The 14980-nt window shown below is 38.5% G+C and overlaps 1 protein-coding gene across 3 annotated transcripts in view; it reads right to left on the minus strand.

The window, feature by feature from the left end:
* Positions 1–14980, minus strand: part of HBS1L (HBS1 like translational GTPase) — a 91214-nt gene that overhangs the window by 75780 nt on the left and 454 nt on the right. For all 3 annotated transcript variants that reach the window (XM_055432837.2, XM_055432836.2, XM_055432838.2), the window contains exons 2-3: positions 9410–9475; positions 124–252 (exon numbers count right to left, since the gene is read on the minus strand). In XM_055432837.2, coding sequence (XP_055288812.1) covers positions 124–252; positions 9410–9475 — 195 coding nt within the window. The remainder of the gene's footprint in view (positions 1–123; positions 253–9409; positions 9476–14980) is intronic.

The raw sequence follows: 14980 nt of genomic DNA on the forward strand, positions 1-14980 counted from the left end.
TGGTAATTCATGCCATTACTACCCACGATTAATATTATGAACAATAAAACTGATAAATAACTGGTAAATTTCAGTAAATTATTAATAATTTTCAGATAAGAAACAGACTAATTCTTACTATACCTTGATCAATTCCACTTAGCTGATGATTCACAAGAGAACTGGAGAATTCTTTCAAATCTTCGTAATCATATTCTTCTACAGGTTCAACAGCTGAAGGTTTGTCACGTCGTGAGTAAATAAACTGAGCAGCTAGAATATAAAATGATGGAAGAATGCTGTGCTATGACCATTTCCCATTAACTTTTTTTTTTAACAACACAAAGTAAAAATTAAAGATTCTGACCTCCTACCTAAAGTCATTTGCCCACAGTCATAATAATGAATGAAAAGAGAAAAAAACTAAGACAAAACATATCATACCCCAAATTCTGCCCAAATGTCCTTACTAACCATTTGCTAATCTCTTCTAATTGTCTTCATTCTTTTATTCTATCTCATAAACACTGAGCTTACTTTCTCCACAGTTCTCAAAAATTATCTTTCCTAATATCTCATGCTTGCCTACTACTCTAGCTTCCCCGGAATTTTCTTTTCTATGGTACGAATATTTTAAAACTCATATCAAATTTGCTAATTTGCATAATTAAGAATACTAAAAACAGACTAGTTCAATTTTCACTTTCCAGGAAATACTAATTTTGCTTGAACCCAAGAGCTGACCAAAATCATAGGCCTTAACTTTTAAACAACTTATACTTCAATCATGGAGAAGGAAATGGCAACCCACTCCAGTGTTCTTGCCTGGAGAATCCCAGGGACGGGGGAGCCTGGTGGGCTTCCGTCTATGGGGTCACACAGAGTCGGACACGACTGAAGTGACTTAGCAGCAGCAGCAGCAGCATACTTCAATCATACACTGACACTGTATGTTAGTGCCACATACCTAACTTTCAGACAGAAGTCTGTGCTACTCTGCATACTGGCAGTATCATTACTCAACACATAACTGCGCATTATATATTTCATTAAGAGGCAGAAAGACAAAATATCAAAGTGACAACATATGTTTGAATACCATACACAAAAATACAAGGGACCAAAGGAGAAAAGCATCAAGCATGCCCAAAGTGTTCACTCTGCCACATCAACTGGATGCCCACCGAACTCAGTTTTTGAAGAGTTTGTTCACAATTATGAAGGAATAAAATTAAAGTATTAAGTTTAAGAAGGATAAAAACATCAATACAGCATTCTAAAGGCAAGGTGTCATCAGAGATTTTATATTATTTAGCTTTCTGGAAGAGCACATAACATGCATCTCTATTGCTCAGCATTCCCACATTTGACTTCTGGGCATGTTTTCAGGAAAGCACTACCCATAAATGTAAGGGAATCTAACTACATTCAAAATTTATAGATTATGCATATATAGAAATAGAAAATACTACGGCTTAGTGTAACACCTACACTCAGAAAGCTATGGTGTAAGTGCTATTTATTCATAGTATAAGTCAACGATGGCCTTACAGATTAGCAGGAAAGGCAAAGAAAGAAAAGGTAATGACATATTTTTAAAAGCCAAATAAGTAGTACAGATGACAAGTGTGACAGAAGCACAAAAGATTAAGTGATCATTGAAGACTGGAGCACTTACAATAAAGAAGAACAGAATAAGAGAAATACAGAGCAGCTGAGAGAATTTTATCTATTCTGCTATAATGCATGTTTCCTTAACATATACTAGTTTATACCAAATGGTCAACAGGGGAATGATGAGGGTATAACATTCAAGATGCTTTGGTTCATGAGATTCTCCCCACCCCCAACACTTTGTAAGGCAAATACAAAGTTCAACCACAGAGCATCATACTATAATTGTAACTATACTGTAAAGTTAGATAGCCCCACACTTGTCCTCTTGGCTCAGTTTGGCCATGTGTCCTTTTCTGTGCCTGCTTCCTGCTTGGCTCTCTAAGACCTGTCAGCATTTTGCCTTTGCAACATTACTCATTAGTTTCAACTCTTCCTACACCTTTATCAAGCTTTCACCTTGCAGACATGTAACAAAATGTAAACATTTATCAAAAATATTTTGTTAAATGTAAAAAAATACATTTTGTTAAATTTAAACATTTAACAAAAACAGTTCCTTGAATATAACTTTATTTGGAAATTAACATAACTTTCTAAATATGCAAGTATTTTTATTAGATGATTTTTGGTTTTATTAATGCTCAAAATTCTCCAAGTCAGGCTTCAGCAATAGGTGAACCATGAACTTCCAGATGTTCAAGCTGGTTTTAGAAAAGGCAGAGGAACCAGAGATCAAATTGCCAACATCCGCTGGATCATGGAGAAAGCAAGAGAGTTCCAGACAAACATCTATTTCTGCTTTATTGATTATGCCAAAGCCTTTGACTGTGTGGATAACAATAAACTGGAAAACTCTTCAAGAGACGGGAATACCAGACTACCTGACCTGCCTCTTGAGAAACCTGTATGCAGGTCAGGAAGCAACACTTAGAACTGGACATGAAAAAAAAAAAAAGAACTGGACATGGAACAACAGACTGGTTCCAAACAGGAAAAGGAGTATGTCAAGGCTGTACATTGTCACCTTGCTTATTTAACTTATATTCAGAGTACATCGTGAGGAACGCTGGGCTGGAAGCACAAGCTAGAATCAAGATTTCTGGGAGAAATATCAATAACCTCAGATATGCAGATGACACCACCCTTATGGCAGAAAGTGAAGAGGAACTCAAAAGCCTCTTGATGAAAGTGAAAGAGGAGAGTGAAAAAGTTGGCTTAAAGCTCAACATTCAGAAAACAAAGATCATGGCATCTGGTCCCATCACTTCATGGGAAATAGATGGGGAAACAGTGGAAACAGTGTCAGACTTCATCCTTTTGGGTTCCAAAATCACTGCAGATGGTGACTGCAGCCATGAAACTAAAAGACACTTACTCCCTGGAAGGAAAGTTATGACCAACCTAGATACCATATTAAAAAGCAGAGACATTACTTTGCCAACAAAGGTCCGTCTAGTCAAGGCTATGGTTTTACCAGTGGTCACGTATGGATGTGAGAGTTGGACTGTGAAGAAAGCTGATCGCTGAAGAATTGATGCTTTTGAACTGTGGTGCTGGAGAAGACTCTTGAGAGTCCCTCGGACTGCAAGGAAATCCAACCAGTCCATTCTAAAAGAGATCAATCCTGGGTGTTCATTGGAAGGACTTATGCTAAAGCTGAAACTCCAATACTTTGGCCACCTCATGCAACGAGTTGACTCACTGGAAAAGAGTCTGATGCTGGGAGGGATTGGGGGTGGGAGGAGACGGGGACGGCAGAGAATGAGATGGCTGAATGGCATCACCGACTCGATGGACATGGGTTTGAGTGAACTCCGGGCGTTGGTGATGGACAGGGAGGCCTGGCGTGCTGTGATTCATGGGGTCACAAAGAGTCGGACACGACTGAGCGACTGAACTGAACTGATAGGCTGAGTGCTCTGTCATAACCCTGTTCTTTCCCACAGGCTTTGTTATCTTTTAATATACAAATTTGAGGACTGCAGTTTTTCAAGAATGCACATATTATGCTGTATATATATCACCATTTCCCCCATCCTGCACAAGGAAAATATAATACTGCCATTATAAAGTCAGCATGGTTAAATGATAGGAAAAATATCCTATTTCACAGATTTTCTAAGATGATCACTGTTTCACATTAAAAAAAAATCTCAGAATGAGGGATATGTCTTACAATCAAGTGGTATCTTAGTATTATATAATACTTAGATTGACAGCTGATTTTTTTAAGTGGTATGTAAAATAATAGTATGTCTTACAATCCATGGGATTTCAGAAACAATAAAATGTGGTAGTATTAAAAAATGTAAACCAGGCCATTTTGTGCTCGATGATATTCAAATTATTTTCCTGGCTGTAAACTGTATTCAGTTTAGCCTAACGGTAACAAATATACTTTCCCCAACTTCCTCTCATAGCTCTGAACTGTAAGGAAAAACCTTAGACAAATCAAAAATTAAGTGAGAGAAGAAATCAGATACTTCCATCAACAATTTTCACTTAGAAAATATCGACAAAGAAAATGGAAGTTGTCAAAATCCAGGCTTCCACTCTACCTCCAAGGAGCTATTCTTCCTGGAAGGTTTTCTTATACCCTCCCAAACATAAATCCAACTCACAAATCTATACTGTGGCCACTGTTTTAGAAGAAAATGATGGCTGGATTTGCTGAAGCGTGGGGAGAGAGAGTGTGCAGGAAAATTCCCCAGGAACAATAGCTACTGGGAATAAAGAAGCATCCAGACCTCTGAAAGTGAAATGAGAGTCAAAAGGCAAAAAAAAACAAAAGTGAGAAAAAAGCAATGGAGAAAAAAGGACAAATATAAAATGCTTTTCTATTCTAAAAATTTAAATCACAAACTTTGACAGAAACGCTTTCTGAAAACTTGAACACCATAATGACTTGCAAATTTTTCATGTCTTCTGATAAACATAAAAATTCAGAGAATTCAAAACCTTGACTCCTGTAACTGCCTAACACTGTTTCCTAAATAGAAAATAAAAATCGTGTGAGGCACTCATTAAAGATACAGCTTTCTAGGCTTCTTCCCCTGGAGATTCTGGTTAAGTGGTGCTAGAATGGGGCAGGGAATCTGTATTTTTATGATACAATTACTCAGCTGATTGGTATCATCAGAGAAGATAGGAAACAGCCTAGAAGTCTCCCCTTTCATCCACTTTGCTTACCGTCATCAGTTAATTTCCTAAAACGTGACCCTCTTAACTCAAAAACTTCCAATAAACTGACATTCAGTTCAGTTCAGTTCAGTTGCTCAGTTGTGTCCGACTCTCCACGACCCCATGAATCACAGCACGCCAGGCCTCCCTGTCCATCACCAACTCCCAGAGTTCACTCAAACTCATGTCCACAGAGTCGGTGATGCCATCCAGTCATCTCATTCTCTGTCGTCCCCTTCTCCTCCCGCCCCCAACCTTTTACACAGCTAAAATTAAAAACTGCCTTCCACAATCTGGCTATTCCTTCCCAAGCCCACTGTGTGTTCCAACTGCATTCATCATGTGAGTCTTCCCAAACGCGACTCACTTAAGAGACCACTGCTCAAGCACTGTTGTTTCCTTTCTCTAAGATGCCACTCTTACTCCCAAATTTAGCAGTTTCAATTCCATCTCCCTCCAGAAACCCTTCCCGTCTTCTTCAGGCAGGACTATCTCTTTACCCACCATATTATCAATTGAAGGGAATTTTTAACAAGCTTCTTTACAAGTTAACTGATGCTCAGTAAAGGTTCTGAGTTGGAATGGACTGAATAAGGACATCTACTGTTAAAGTAATCATACAAGGAGGTCATGAGACTGAAGTGGCTCTAACGCCTTGGCTGCAAAGAGAAAACCAATCCAGAGTCAATTCCTGTAAAGGCCTCAGAATTAAGAGCATCCAATCATAAAAAGCCAATTATTCTCTCACAAATAATGTGTTTTAAGCAATAAGCCTATCAAATAATTTCCTTGCTTTGCTTCATGTCTTCTCTATAAAAACCATGCCCCAACTTCTGTTGATGGAGTGCTCCTAACCACTTCCCATTTGGAGCTGATTCAAACTGATGTTTGCTCAAATAATCTCTGAAAAAAAAATTGTTAGTATGCCTCAGTATCTTTTAACACTTCTAATTATATTAGTTGAAACAAGATTAATAACTGTAAAGTTCTATTTATAGGCTCTTTTTGCTATCCCATTTTTGCTCTTTTTGCAGCTCCCTGACTGTGAAGAAAGCTGAGTGCTGAAGAATTGATGCTTTTGAACTGTGGTGCTGGAGAAGACTCTTGAGAGTCCCTTGGACTGCAAGGAGATCCAACCAGTCCATTCTAAAGGAGATCAATCCTGGGTGTTCATTGGAAGGACTGATGCTAAAGATGAAACTCCAATACTTTGGCCACCTCATGTGACGAGCTGACTCACTGGAAAAGACTCTGATGCTGGGAAAGGTTGGGGGCGGGAGGAGAAGGGGATGACAGAGAATGAGATGGATGGATGGCATCACCGACTCGATGGACATGAGTTTGAGTGAACTCCGGGAGTTGGTGATGGACAGGGAGGCCTGGCATGCTGTGATTCATGGGGTCGCAAAGAGTCGGACACGACTGAGCGACTGAACTGAACTGAACGTTAAGTTAAGTATTCAGCATCAAAGCAATATTCAGTCAATCTTTCTAAAGAAAAAAAAAGTTATAACATTTAGAAATCACCTTACCATCAAGAAAACTGTATTTAGTAGAATTTTTTAAAACACATGATAAATTTTAGAGACATCCCTATTAATTGATAAAGTCATTCAGTTGCCAGAATTCATTAGACCATGAATACAATCATTTCTTCAATGAATGACATTAGCTGATTCTTTAAGAACAGAAAGTATCCTTCTAAAACTATTCCTTTTTTAATTGAAAATTTCTGGGAAGAATACACCACTAAAGAGGAATATTAAGTGTCTGATCTGATATTACTGATATTTTATACATGTTTTAGAAAATTTTAAAAACCTAAACCATGAGCTTTTGTTAAAAATACCAGTTTGTCACAGAAGAAAGTCAAAACTATTTAATTATCTCCTGCTCTAATAAAGTCGATTTCACTTCCTGGAGCATACAAAGGTAACTCTCAAATAGTCAGACTGTCCTGAATATGAACCATACACAATACACATATCAAGAGCTGTGAGAGATAAGGGATAAACTATGACCTCAAGAAAGGTAGGTCACAAAAGCAAATCTCAGAAAAACACCTTCAGAATGCCTGACCCTTGTGTACTAATGGCTCGTTACTCAAGATTAAGCATGATTTAGTTAAACAAGCCTAGATAAACGAATGCATTAATCTGCAATATGAAGGTGTTTTTCAGTAGTTTCTCCCTCCATGAAGCTTTCCTGTGCAAGTCATAGTCAACCAACTTCCAAGTCCAGTAGTCTGTAGCTCCTGTAATATCTCTTTAATCTATTTCCAAATCCACTGCTATCACCTCTATCCTAAACAGTTTTCAAAGCAGTACCTGTGCCCCACTGAATATGGACGGCGCCAAGAATTACTTTTCTAACAAATTCTCAAGTGATGCAAATGGCACATGGACCACATTTTGAGAACACTGTCCTGAGATATTTCTTCTAGATTAGTATAATAGTCTCCTAACTATTCTAAGTACACCCACTTAGGTACCACCTTTAATCCAGTCTCTACTGCATATATTAAAAAAAAAAAAACACCTCAAATCTAATTACCACACCCATATTATCATCAGTCTCATGAACATGCCATGATCTTTACTTCATTCATAGTACTAACTGGTGCTAACAGACACTACTTCATCACCTAGTCAACTGATTATGATGAACTGTAGGCACCCCAAAGGTTAACCCACAGAGTTGTTTTTTTTTTAACACACTGCAAATGACAAGTGCTTGTGAGGTTCCTCAGAAAAACTGAAATTTCTCTCATCCCTAATCTCAACAAAATATGGCTTTTTGAATCACTGAATAATAAGCTTAAAAGAAATGCTGGTTAAGCCACCTCTCCACCTCTAAGCCAGTCTGCTTTGTGATGCTGAGGCTGAAGGCTCTGCAAAGCACATTTCTTCAGACAGCTGGTTCCCTTTTAGGTCAGCCAACAGGAAGATAATAAAAGGAGACTAGGCCAGAAAAGGAACACACATGTTCCTTTCTTTTTTGCTTCTTATCTAGTTACCATTACCCCAGCAACATTTCATCTTGCCAAAATCATTTGTTCCAGTAATCATAATCAATATCAGTTTTTCCAAAACTCTCAGAACCAACTTCAGCCATGAACAGACTGCTGGATAGAATGCCCTCTTTAAAAGGCTGAACCTCAGCTTCCCAGTGTCCCTTCAGAGACACCAGTACCAACCACACAACATTCCCCTTCTCAGGTCTGAGCCCCAGCTCCACAGTCCCTTCTCTTAACTTCAATGGCAAAGCAACAAGGCAGGATCTTCCTGTCACACCCCTAGGTCCTAGCTCAAGGAGCCCCCCAACAAGGTTCTACAAGGTTGGCTCCAACCCTGTCTGCTGATTCCCCTAGGAACTAGAAATGATAAATGCTTCCTGAAGTTATTACCTCCATGATATTTTGGTTTGCACTTTGTGTTCTCTAATACCTAGTTAACTTTTTATATTAAAATCTCTGGCAAAATAACCAGTGCAATTTCTATCTCCTAACAAAATCGTGACTGATAACGGTGTAACACTGAAGAAAGAGAGGAAGGGCTCTGATTAGTCAGGCTAAATGAGCAAAGTACTCATAAAGAGCTAGATGCACTACAGAGTACTAAGTAACAGGACAAAAGATGTAAGGCAGAGTAGGGGTGCTAAGACAACTTCCAAGGCACCTATGCCTTTATAAAAAAGAAGAAATTCTAAAAAGTCAGAAGGGACATATTTAGTCTTCAGAAACTATGAAGAGGCTCTTAAAGCAGGGAAAGGTATACAAGACAGTTCAACAGACTTTACGGTATTAAAGACAAGGCAGACTGATGGAAATTTTAATTACTATATTAAATCTTCAACTTGTGGAAAATGAGTTCTATGAGTTTATTTATGCTGTACATAACTATATTTAATTGGACCCACTTTTATGGCATAGTAAAATTCAGCAGAGCATTTTAACCAGTTTTTATAGAGTAGGAAAAAATTTGAAGATAAATGCACCGTTAGGAGGATTAGTAAGAAAAAGGTCTGGATCAAAGACACTGTCTCTGCCGCCAACACAGGAAATGTTTTCATATGATTGCAAAGAAGTTTTTCAGCAAATGAGACAAAAGATGTAGCTCTGATGTGGAATCCTACAGGAATTTGAACTCTAAATCATTTTGTGGCTCCATCACAACTTTGAACTATGTACTGGGTTTATTTACAGTAGATAAAACACTGTATGAAGGGAAGTCTGTGCATAACTTCCATGTTTTAATATTCAAGATTTTCCTGGGGATATAAAACTAACTGCTCTCTGTCTTTACAAGTTTAGATTTTCATTACTGACTAAATTATCGTTTTAGTCAATTTAGATTAATTGCATACTGCAAAGAATACTGGAAAACCACAGTTTTGAGTTTTCTTCAAACTGTATAAAGCTAAATGAAGGAATCAAAACTTTAAATTCTATTCATAAGTAATGAAATTATTTTATATACCTTTAAAGTTAACAGCAGCAGCAGTAAAGTTAACAATTATCTTTCTAAATGGTACATATTATAGTCTTCTGGAACACACTAGTTCTAGAATGACAATAATACTTACTTTTTTTAAATACTCAAATAATGAAAATCAATTTTATTTTTAAACTCACCTGTTGATGGCGAAATACAATAATCATCCTCTACAGATTGGCCATAGAGGTCATCATCTTCAAAATCTAAAATAAAAATATAAGAGATAAAAGTATTTACAAGTTTGTTTTCTATTCTTAGTTATTATTGAGGAAGCATCTGAATTCTCTCCAAAATAAATTATTGTTCACCTAAATTAAAGGAACTTACAATGTCTACTTTTCAAAAAAAAAATTCCAAAAATTGTACCAAAAGTTGGTATTTACTGACTTTACATATTTAAAAGACATACGTGTTTTTAGATTTTTAATTGACAAAAATCTGAAATAAGCCACCCATCCATTTTTCTCACCAAGTGCCTGCTCTAGGCAAAGCATTTATTTTTCATACAACTGACTAGCGCAGGGTATACAATCAGACCACAAAGGCAATTTCCCTTCAAGTAAAGCTAGGCAATGTACAAAACTAGCTTATCCTAAACTCCTCTCTGCTCTAGCTAATTGGTCTTTTTTCCTACTGATTAGAATATGGTCTTTGCCTAGCTTTTCCTAAGGCTGTTTCTTTCTCCCGGTTAAGGCTCCAGTTCAAACATCATCTATTTGTAGAAGTCTTTCCTGACCACTCCAGGTAAAGCAGCAAGCCTCTCCCCCACTGCTTTTATTCCCTAGCACTCTCCTTTAATTGAATGTCTTCAAAGCACCATACCTGGTTCACTCCATGAGACTATAAGCTCCTTCAGGGCAACACTCTCTAGACAACAACCTGACACAGGTCTGACATAAATTAATACTTGCTTTATTATAAATTAATGAATCAAACAATCTAGTAACTAAAAGTCCATAATGAACATAAATATGTTTCAGTTCAGTTCAGTCGCTCAGTCATGTCCAACTCTTTGCTAAGTGTATTTAGTCACTCAGCAAATACTAACACTGTGACAGGGGCTATTAGAGACATTTGGGGTACAAGACTGAGTGACAGGTACATTCCCAGATCTCTACAAACCTAAAATCTAAGAGGAAGACAGACAAGAAACCGGGTGATTACAAACAAGTGTTTGACACATGATAAAAAAAATGACTCTGGAACACACATAAGAACTAACACAGGATTGGGAGCAGGGTGGCTAGGGAAAGATCCCCAGGAATATCATGTTGTGAACCAATTCTGAAGGATAGTTAGCTAATTTCTGAGGGTACTCATGTAGCAGAAGCAAGAACTGCATGTTCAAAGGCTGAGACCAAATACTTATGACAAATAAAAATTACATAAATGTTATTATTCAATAAAAACAATTCAATAGACTTAATAATTTATTAAATTATTAAACAATAATCACCATTGTTAATAAAAATTATTAGCAAATTAATGAGAAGCCAGTCACAAAACACTTGGATATTAAAGAAAACAATTTCTTTTTATATTGGGTCAGTTTTTATTACACTGAAATAGACCCTGAAATTGTTACAATGATCAAAAGATAAAGAGAACCCTCTCGTATGATCTCTGTAAAGTGGCTCTTTTCCTCAACAATATTCTGGAGTATTTACTGCATAAAAAGCACTGTGCCGGCTACTGGAGTAAATATAAAGTATAGGCTTTGCCTTCTTGGGATTTTTATTAATTAATGGGTGAGACTAGAGATCTCTTCAAGAAAATTAGAGATACCAAGGGAACTTTTCATCCAAAGATGGGCACAATTAAAGACAGAAATGGTATGGACCTAACAGAAGCAGAAGATATTAGGAAGAGGTGGCAAGAATACACATAACCACACAAAAAAAATCTTCATGACCAAGATAACCACGATGGTGTTATCTTGTTCCAGACATCCTGGAATGAAGTCAAGTGGGCCTTAGGAAGCATCACTAGGAACAAAGCTAGAGGAAGTGATGGAATTCCAGTTGAGCTATTACAAATCCTCAGATGATGGTGTAAAGTGCTGCACTCAATATGCCAGCAAATTTGGAAAACTCAGCAGTGGCCATAGGACTGGAAAAGGTCAGTTTTCATTCCAGTCCCAAAGAAGGGCAATGCCAAAGAATGTTCAAACTACTGCACAATTGCACTCATCTCACACGCTAGCAAAGGAATGCTCAAAATTCTCCAAGTCAGGCTTCAACAGTAGGTGAACAGTGAATTTCCAGATGTTCATGCTGGATAGATAGAAGGCAGAGGAACCAGAGATCAAACTGCCAACATACTTTGGATCATAGAAAAAGCAAGGGAATTCCAGAAAAACATCTATTTCGGCTTTACTGACTATTCCAAAACGTTTGATGGTGTATATCACAACAAATTGTGGGAAATTCTCAAAGAGATGAGAATACCAGACCAGCTGACGTGTCTCCTGAGAAATCTGCATGCAAGTCAAGAAGCAGAAGTTAGAACTGGACATGGGACAACAGACTGGTTTCAAACTGGGAAAGGAGGACATCAAGGCTGTATATCGTCACCCTGCTTAAACTGATATGCAGAGAACATCAAGCGAAATGCCAGGCTGGATGTAGCACAAACTGGAATCAAGATTGCTGGAAGACACATCAATAACCTCAGATATGCAGATGACATCACCTTTATGGCAGAAAGTGAAGAGGAACTAAAGAGCCTCTTGATGAAAGTGAAAGAGGATAGTGAAAAAGCTGGCTTAAAACTCAACATTCAAAAAACTAAGATCAGGGCATCCATCTGGTTCCATCACTTCGTGGCAAATAGATGGGGAAACAATGGAAACAGTGAGAGACTTTATTTTCTGGGCTCCCAAATCACTGCAGATGGTGACTGCAGCCATGAAATTAAAAGACTTGCTTGCTCCTTGTAAGAAAAGCTATGACCAACCTAGACAGCATATTAAGAAGCAGAGACATTACTTTGCCAACAAAAGTCCATCTAGTCAAAGCTATGGTTTTTCCAGTAGTTATGTATGGATGTGAGAGTTGGATTATAAAGAAAGCTGAGCACTGAAGAATTGATGCTTTTGAACTATGGTGTTGGAGAAGACTCCTGAGAGTTCCTTGGACTGCAAGGAGATCAAATCAGTCCATCCTAAAGGAAATCAGTCCTGAAACTCCAACACTTTAGCCACCTGATTTGAAGAACTGACTCATTGTAAAAGACCCTGATGCTGGGAAAGACTGAAGGCAGGAGGAGAAGGGAATGACACAGGATGAGATGGTTGGATGGCATCACCAACTCGATGGACATGAGTCTGAGCAAGCTCCAGGGGCTGGTGATGGACAGGGAAGCCTGGCGTGCTGCAGTCCATGGGGTCGCAAAGAGTTGGATACAACTGAGTGACTGAACTGACCGAGGCAGTCATGTAAAGCACTACCCATATGACAGAGAAGAACAAAATCAAAGTCAAGTAGAGGAACCAATAAGTTTGGGAGCACAAAATATCTGTAATGAAGTTACAGTACTTTAGAGAATTCTTAAATTATTATATGAGAAAAGGGAAAGCTTAACAGGAAAGACAAGAAATAAACCAGACACTTAAAATAAGTAGAACTTTTACAAACAAAAAAGGGGATGAACCTCTGATGCTATAGGAACAGCTTGGTTATGATGTCAACAACTGTTCCAAATAATCTGACAACCTGACCGCCTGATCTGGGGTCACTAAGGTGAGAAGACACTTGGCACTCACTCCCTCCAGTCAAGCACTTCTCCTTCAGGATGCCTTCCTTCACACAGAAGTTCTGCTGAATTCCTCCCATTCATTCTCAACAGTGTAATAACTTAAGTAGCTCCCACAGCACTTCATCAGCACGTTCTGTAGCATTTCATAATCATCTGCTACTTGTGTATTTTCCCCTTTAGACTCTTTCAAACGTCTTACTGTTGGTCCCCAAAACTCTCTAACAGTTCTCTAAGTGCTCAGTTAATGTTGATTGAGGACACGATATCTACTGAAGAAATGAGCAACTGAACGACCTAGAGGGGTGGAATGGGGGGAAGGGAGAGAGGCTCAGGAGGGAGAGAATATACATAATGACTGACTGGCATTGTCATACGACAGAAACCAACACAACAGTTCAGTTCAGTCGCTCAGTCATGTCCAACTCTTTGCGACCCCATGAACCGCAGCACACCAGGCCTCCCTGTCCATCACCAACTCCCGGAGTTCACTCAAACTCATGTCCACCGAGTCGGTGATGCCATCCAGCCATCTCATTCTCTGTCGTCCCCTTCTCCTCCTGCCCCTAATCCCTCCCAGCAATAGAGTCTTTTCCAGTGAGTCAACTCTTCGCATGAGGTGGCCAAAGTATTGGAGTTTCAGCTTCAACATCAGTCCTTCCAATGAACACCTAGGACTGATCTCTTATATATAAAATGACTGATTGGCATTGTTGTACAATAGAAACCAACACAACACTGTAAAGCAATTTTTCACCAATTAAAAAAATTGTAAAAAGAAATGAATAAGTAGTATTTAGGCCTATTCATGTCTTTTACAACGTATTTGCAAAAATATCTCCCAGGCTAAAGTCATTTCTCGGACTTCCCCGGTGGCTCAGAAGGTAAGGCATCTATCTGCCTACAATGCGGGAGACCTGGGTTCGATCCTTGGGTAGATCTCCTGGAGAAGGAAATGGCAACCCACTCCAGTACTCTTGCCTGGAAAATTCTGTGGATGGAGGAGCCTGGTAGGCTTCAGTTCACGGGGTCGCAAAGAGTGGACACGACTGAGTGACTTCACTTTCACTTTCAAAGTCACTTCTCAGGTAACAGTGCTCCACAGGCAATACTTAACATCCACTGCAATATTTTAAAAGACTTAAATTAAGTGATCCCCAGGAACCTAACATGTGCCAGGTTGACTGGATCACTGTCTGGAAATGTAGCACAGGGTATTAGCTTCCCTCCACTACGATTAGCATAGTGATGTTCTAGAATAATTTGCTGGGAATGTTAATAACAATCGCCAATATACTAAGCATGCTTCACACTCTGTACTCAGCAAAGTGACTGATCTTGATTCATTTGCATTCCTTCATATTTATAATTTTAGCTTGTATGATGCTAGGTGATGCAGGTAACTATCCACTGCCTAGAAATGTTTGTCCCAAACTAATTAACTTTTTAAACTCCTGGACAACATTCACATTTTTCCCCCTTTACTTCACTTCTAAAATCAGCAAGTCCTTTCCAAAGCCCCCTTTCTCCTAATGCTACTTTCCCCCCTAAAGTACATTTATATTGAGCATGACCAACCAAGAATTAAATACACGCGTCAAAATCTGATCAACTTACTCTTTGGGCCTTTTTAATAAGTATTTTCTTCGCCCATCTCCTAAGTTTTCAATTTAATTTGAAAAGCATAGAAAATAAGTTAGCTAACTCAAGCCAGATTCTGCACTATGTGTGTATGAACAAACACACAAGATTTACCAAGTAAACCTGACAGTTACAGCAGAAAAGCTGAACATAAGTCAATCAGGGTTCTCCAAATACAGTCTCATGGGCACTTCTGAAACAAGGGTCGAGAGGAGCTACATAAAGCCGTGTAACCGACCTGGAAGGAAACAATGGGAGTGGTGATGATGCTTACGTGTGTAAATATCACCGAATCCCAGCCTCTTCAAATGTCC

The sequence above is a fragment of the Moschus berezovskii genome, chromosome 10, assembly GCF_049115385.1.
Source record: "Moschus berezovskii isolate FMDL1 chromosome 10, NW_MosBer_1.0, whole genome shotgun sequence".
Classification (NCBI taxonomy): Eukaryota; Metazoa; Chordata; class Mammalia; order Artiodactyla; family Moschidae; genus Moschus; species Moschus berezovskii.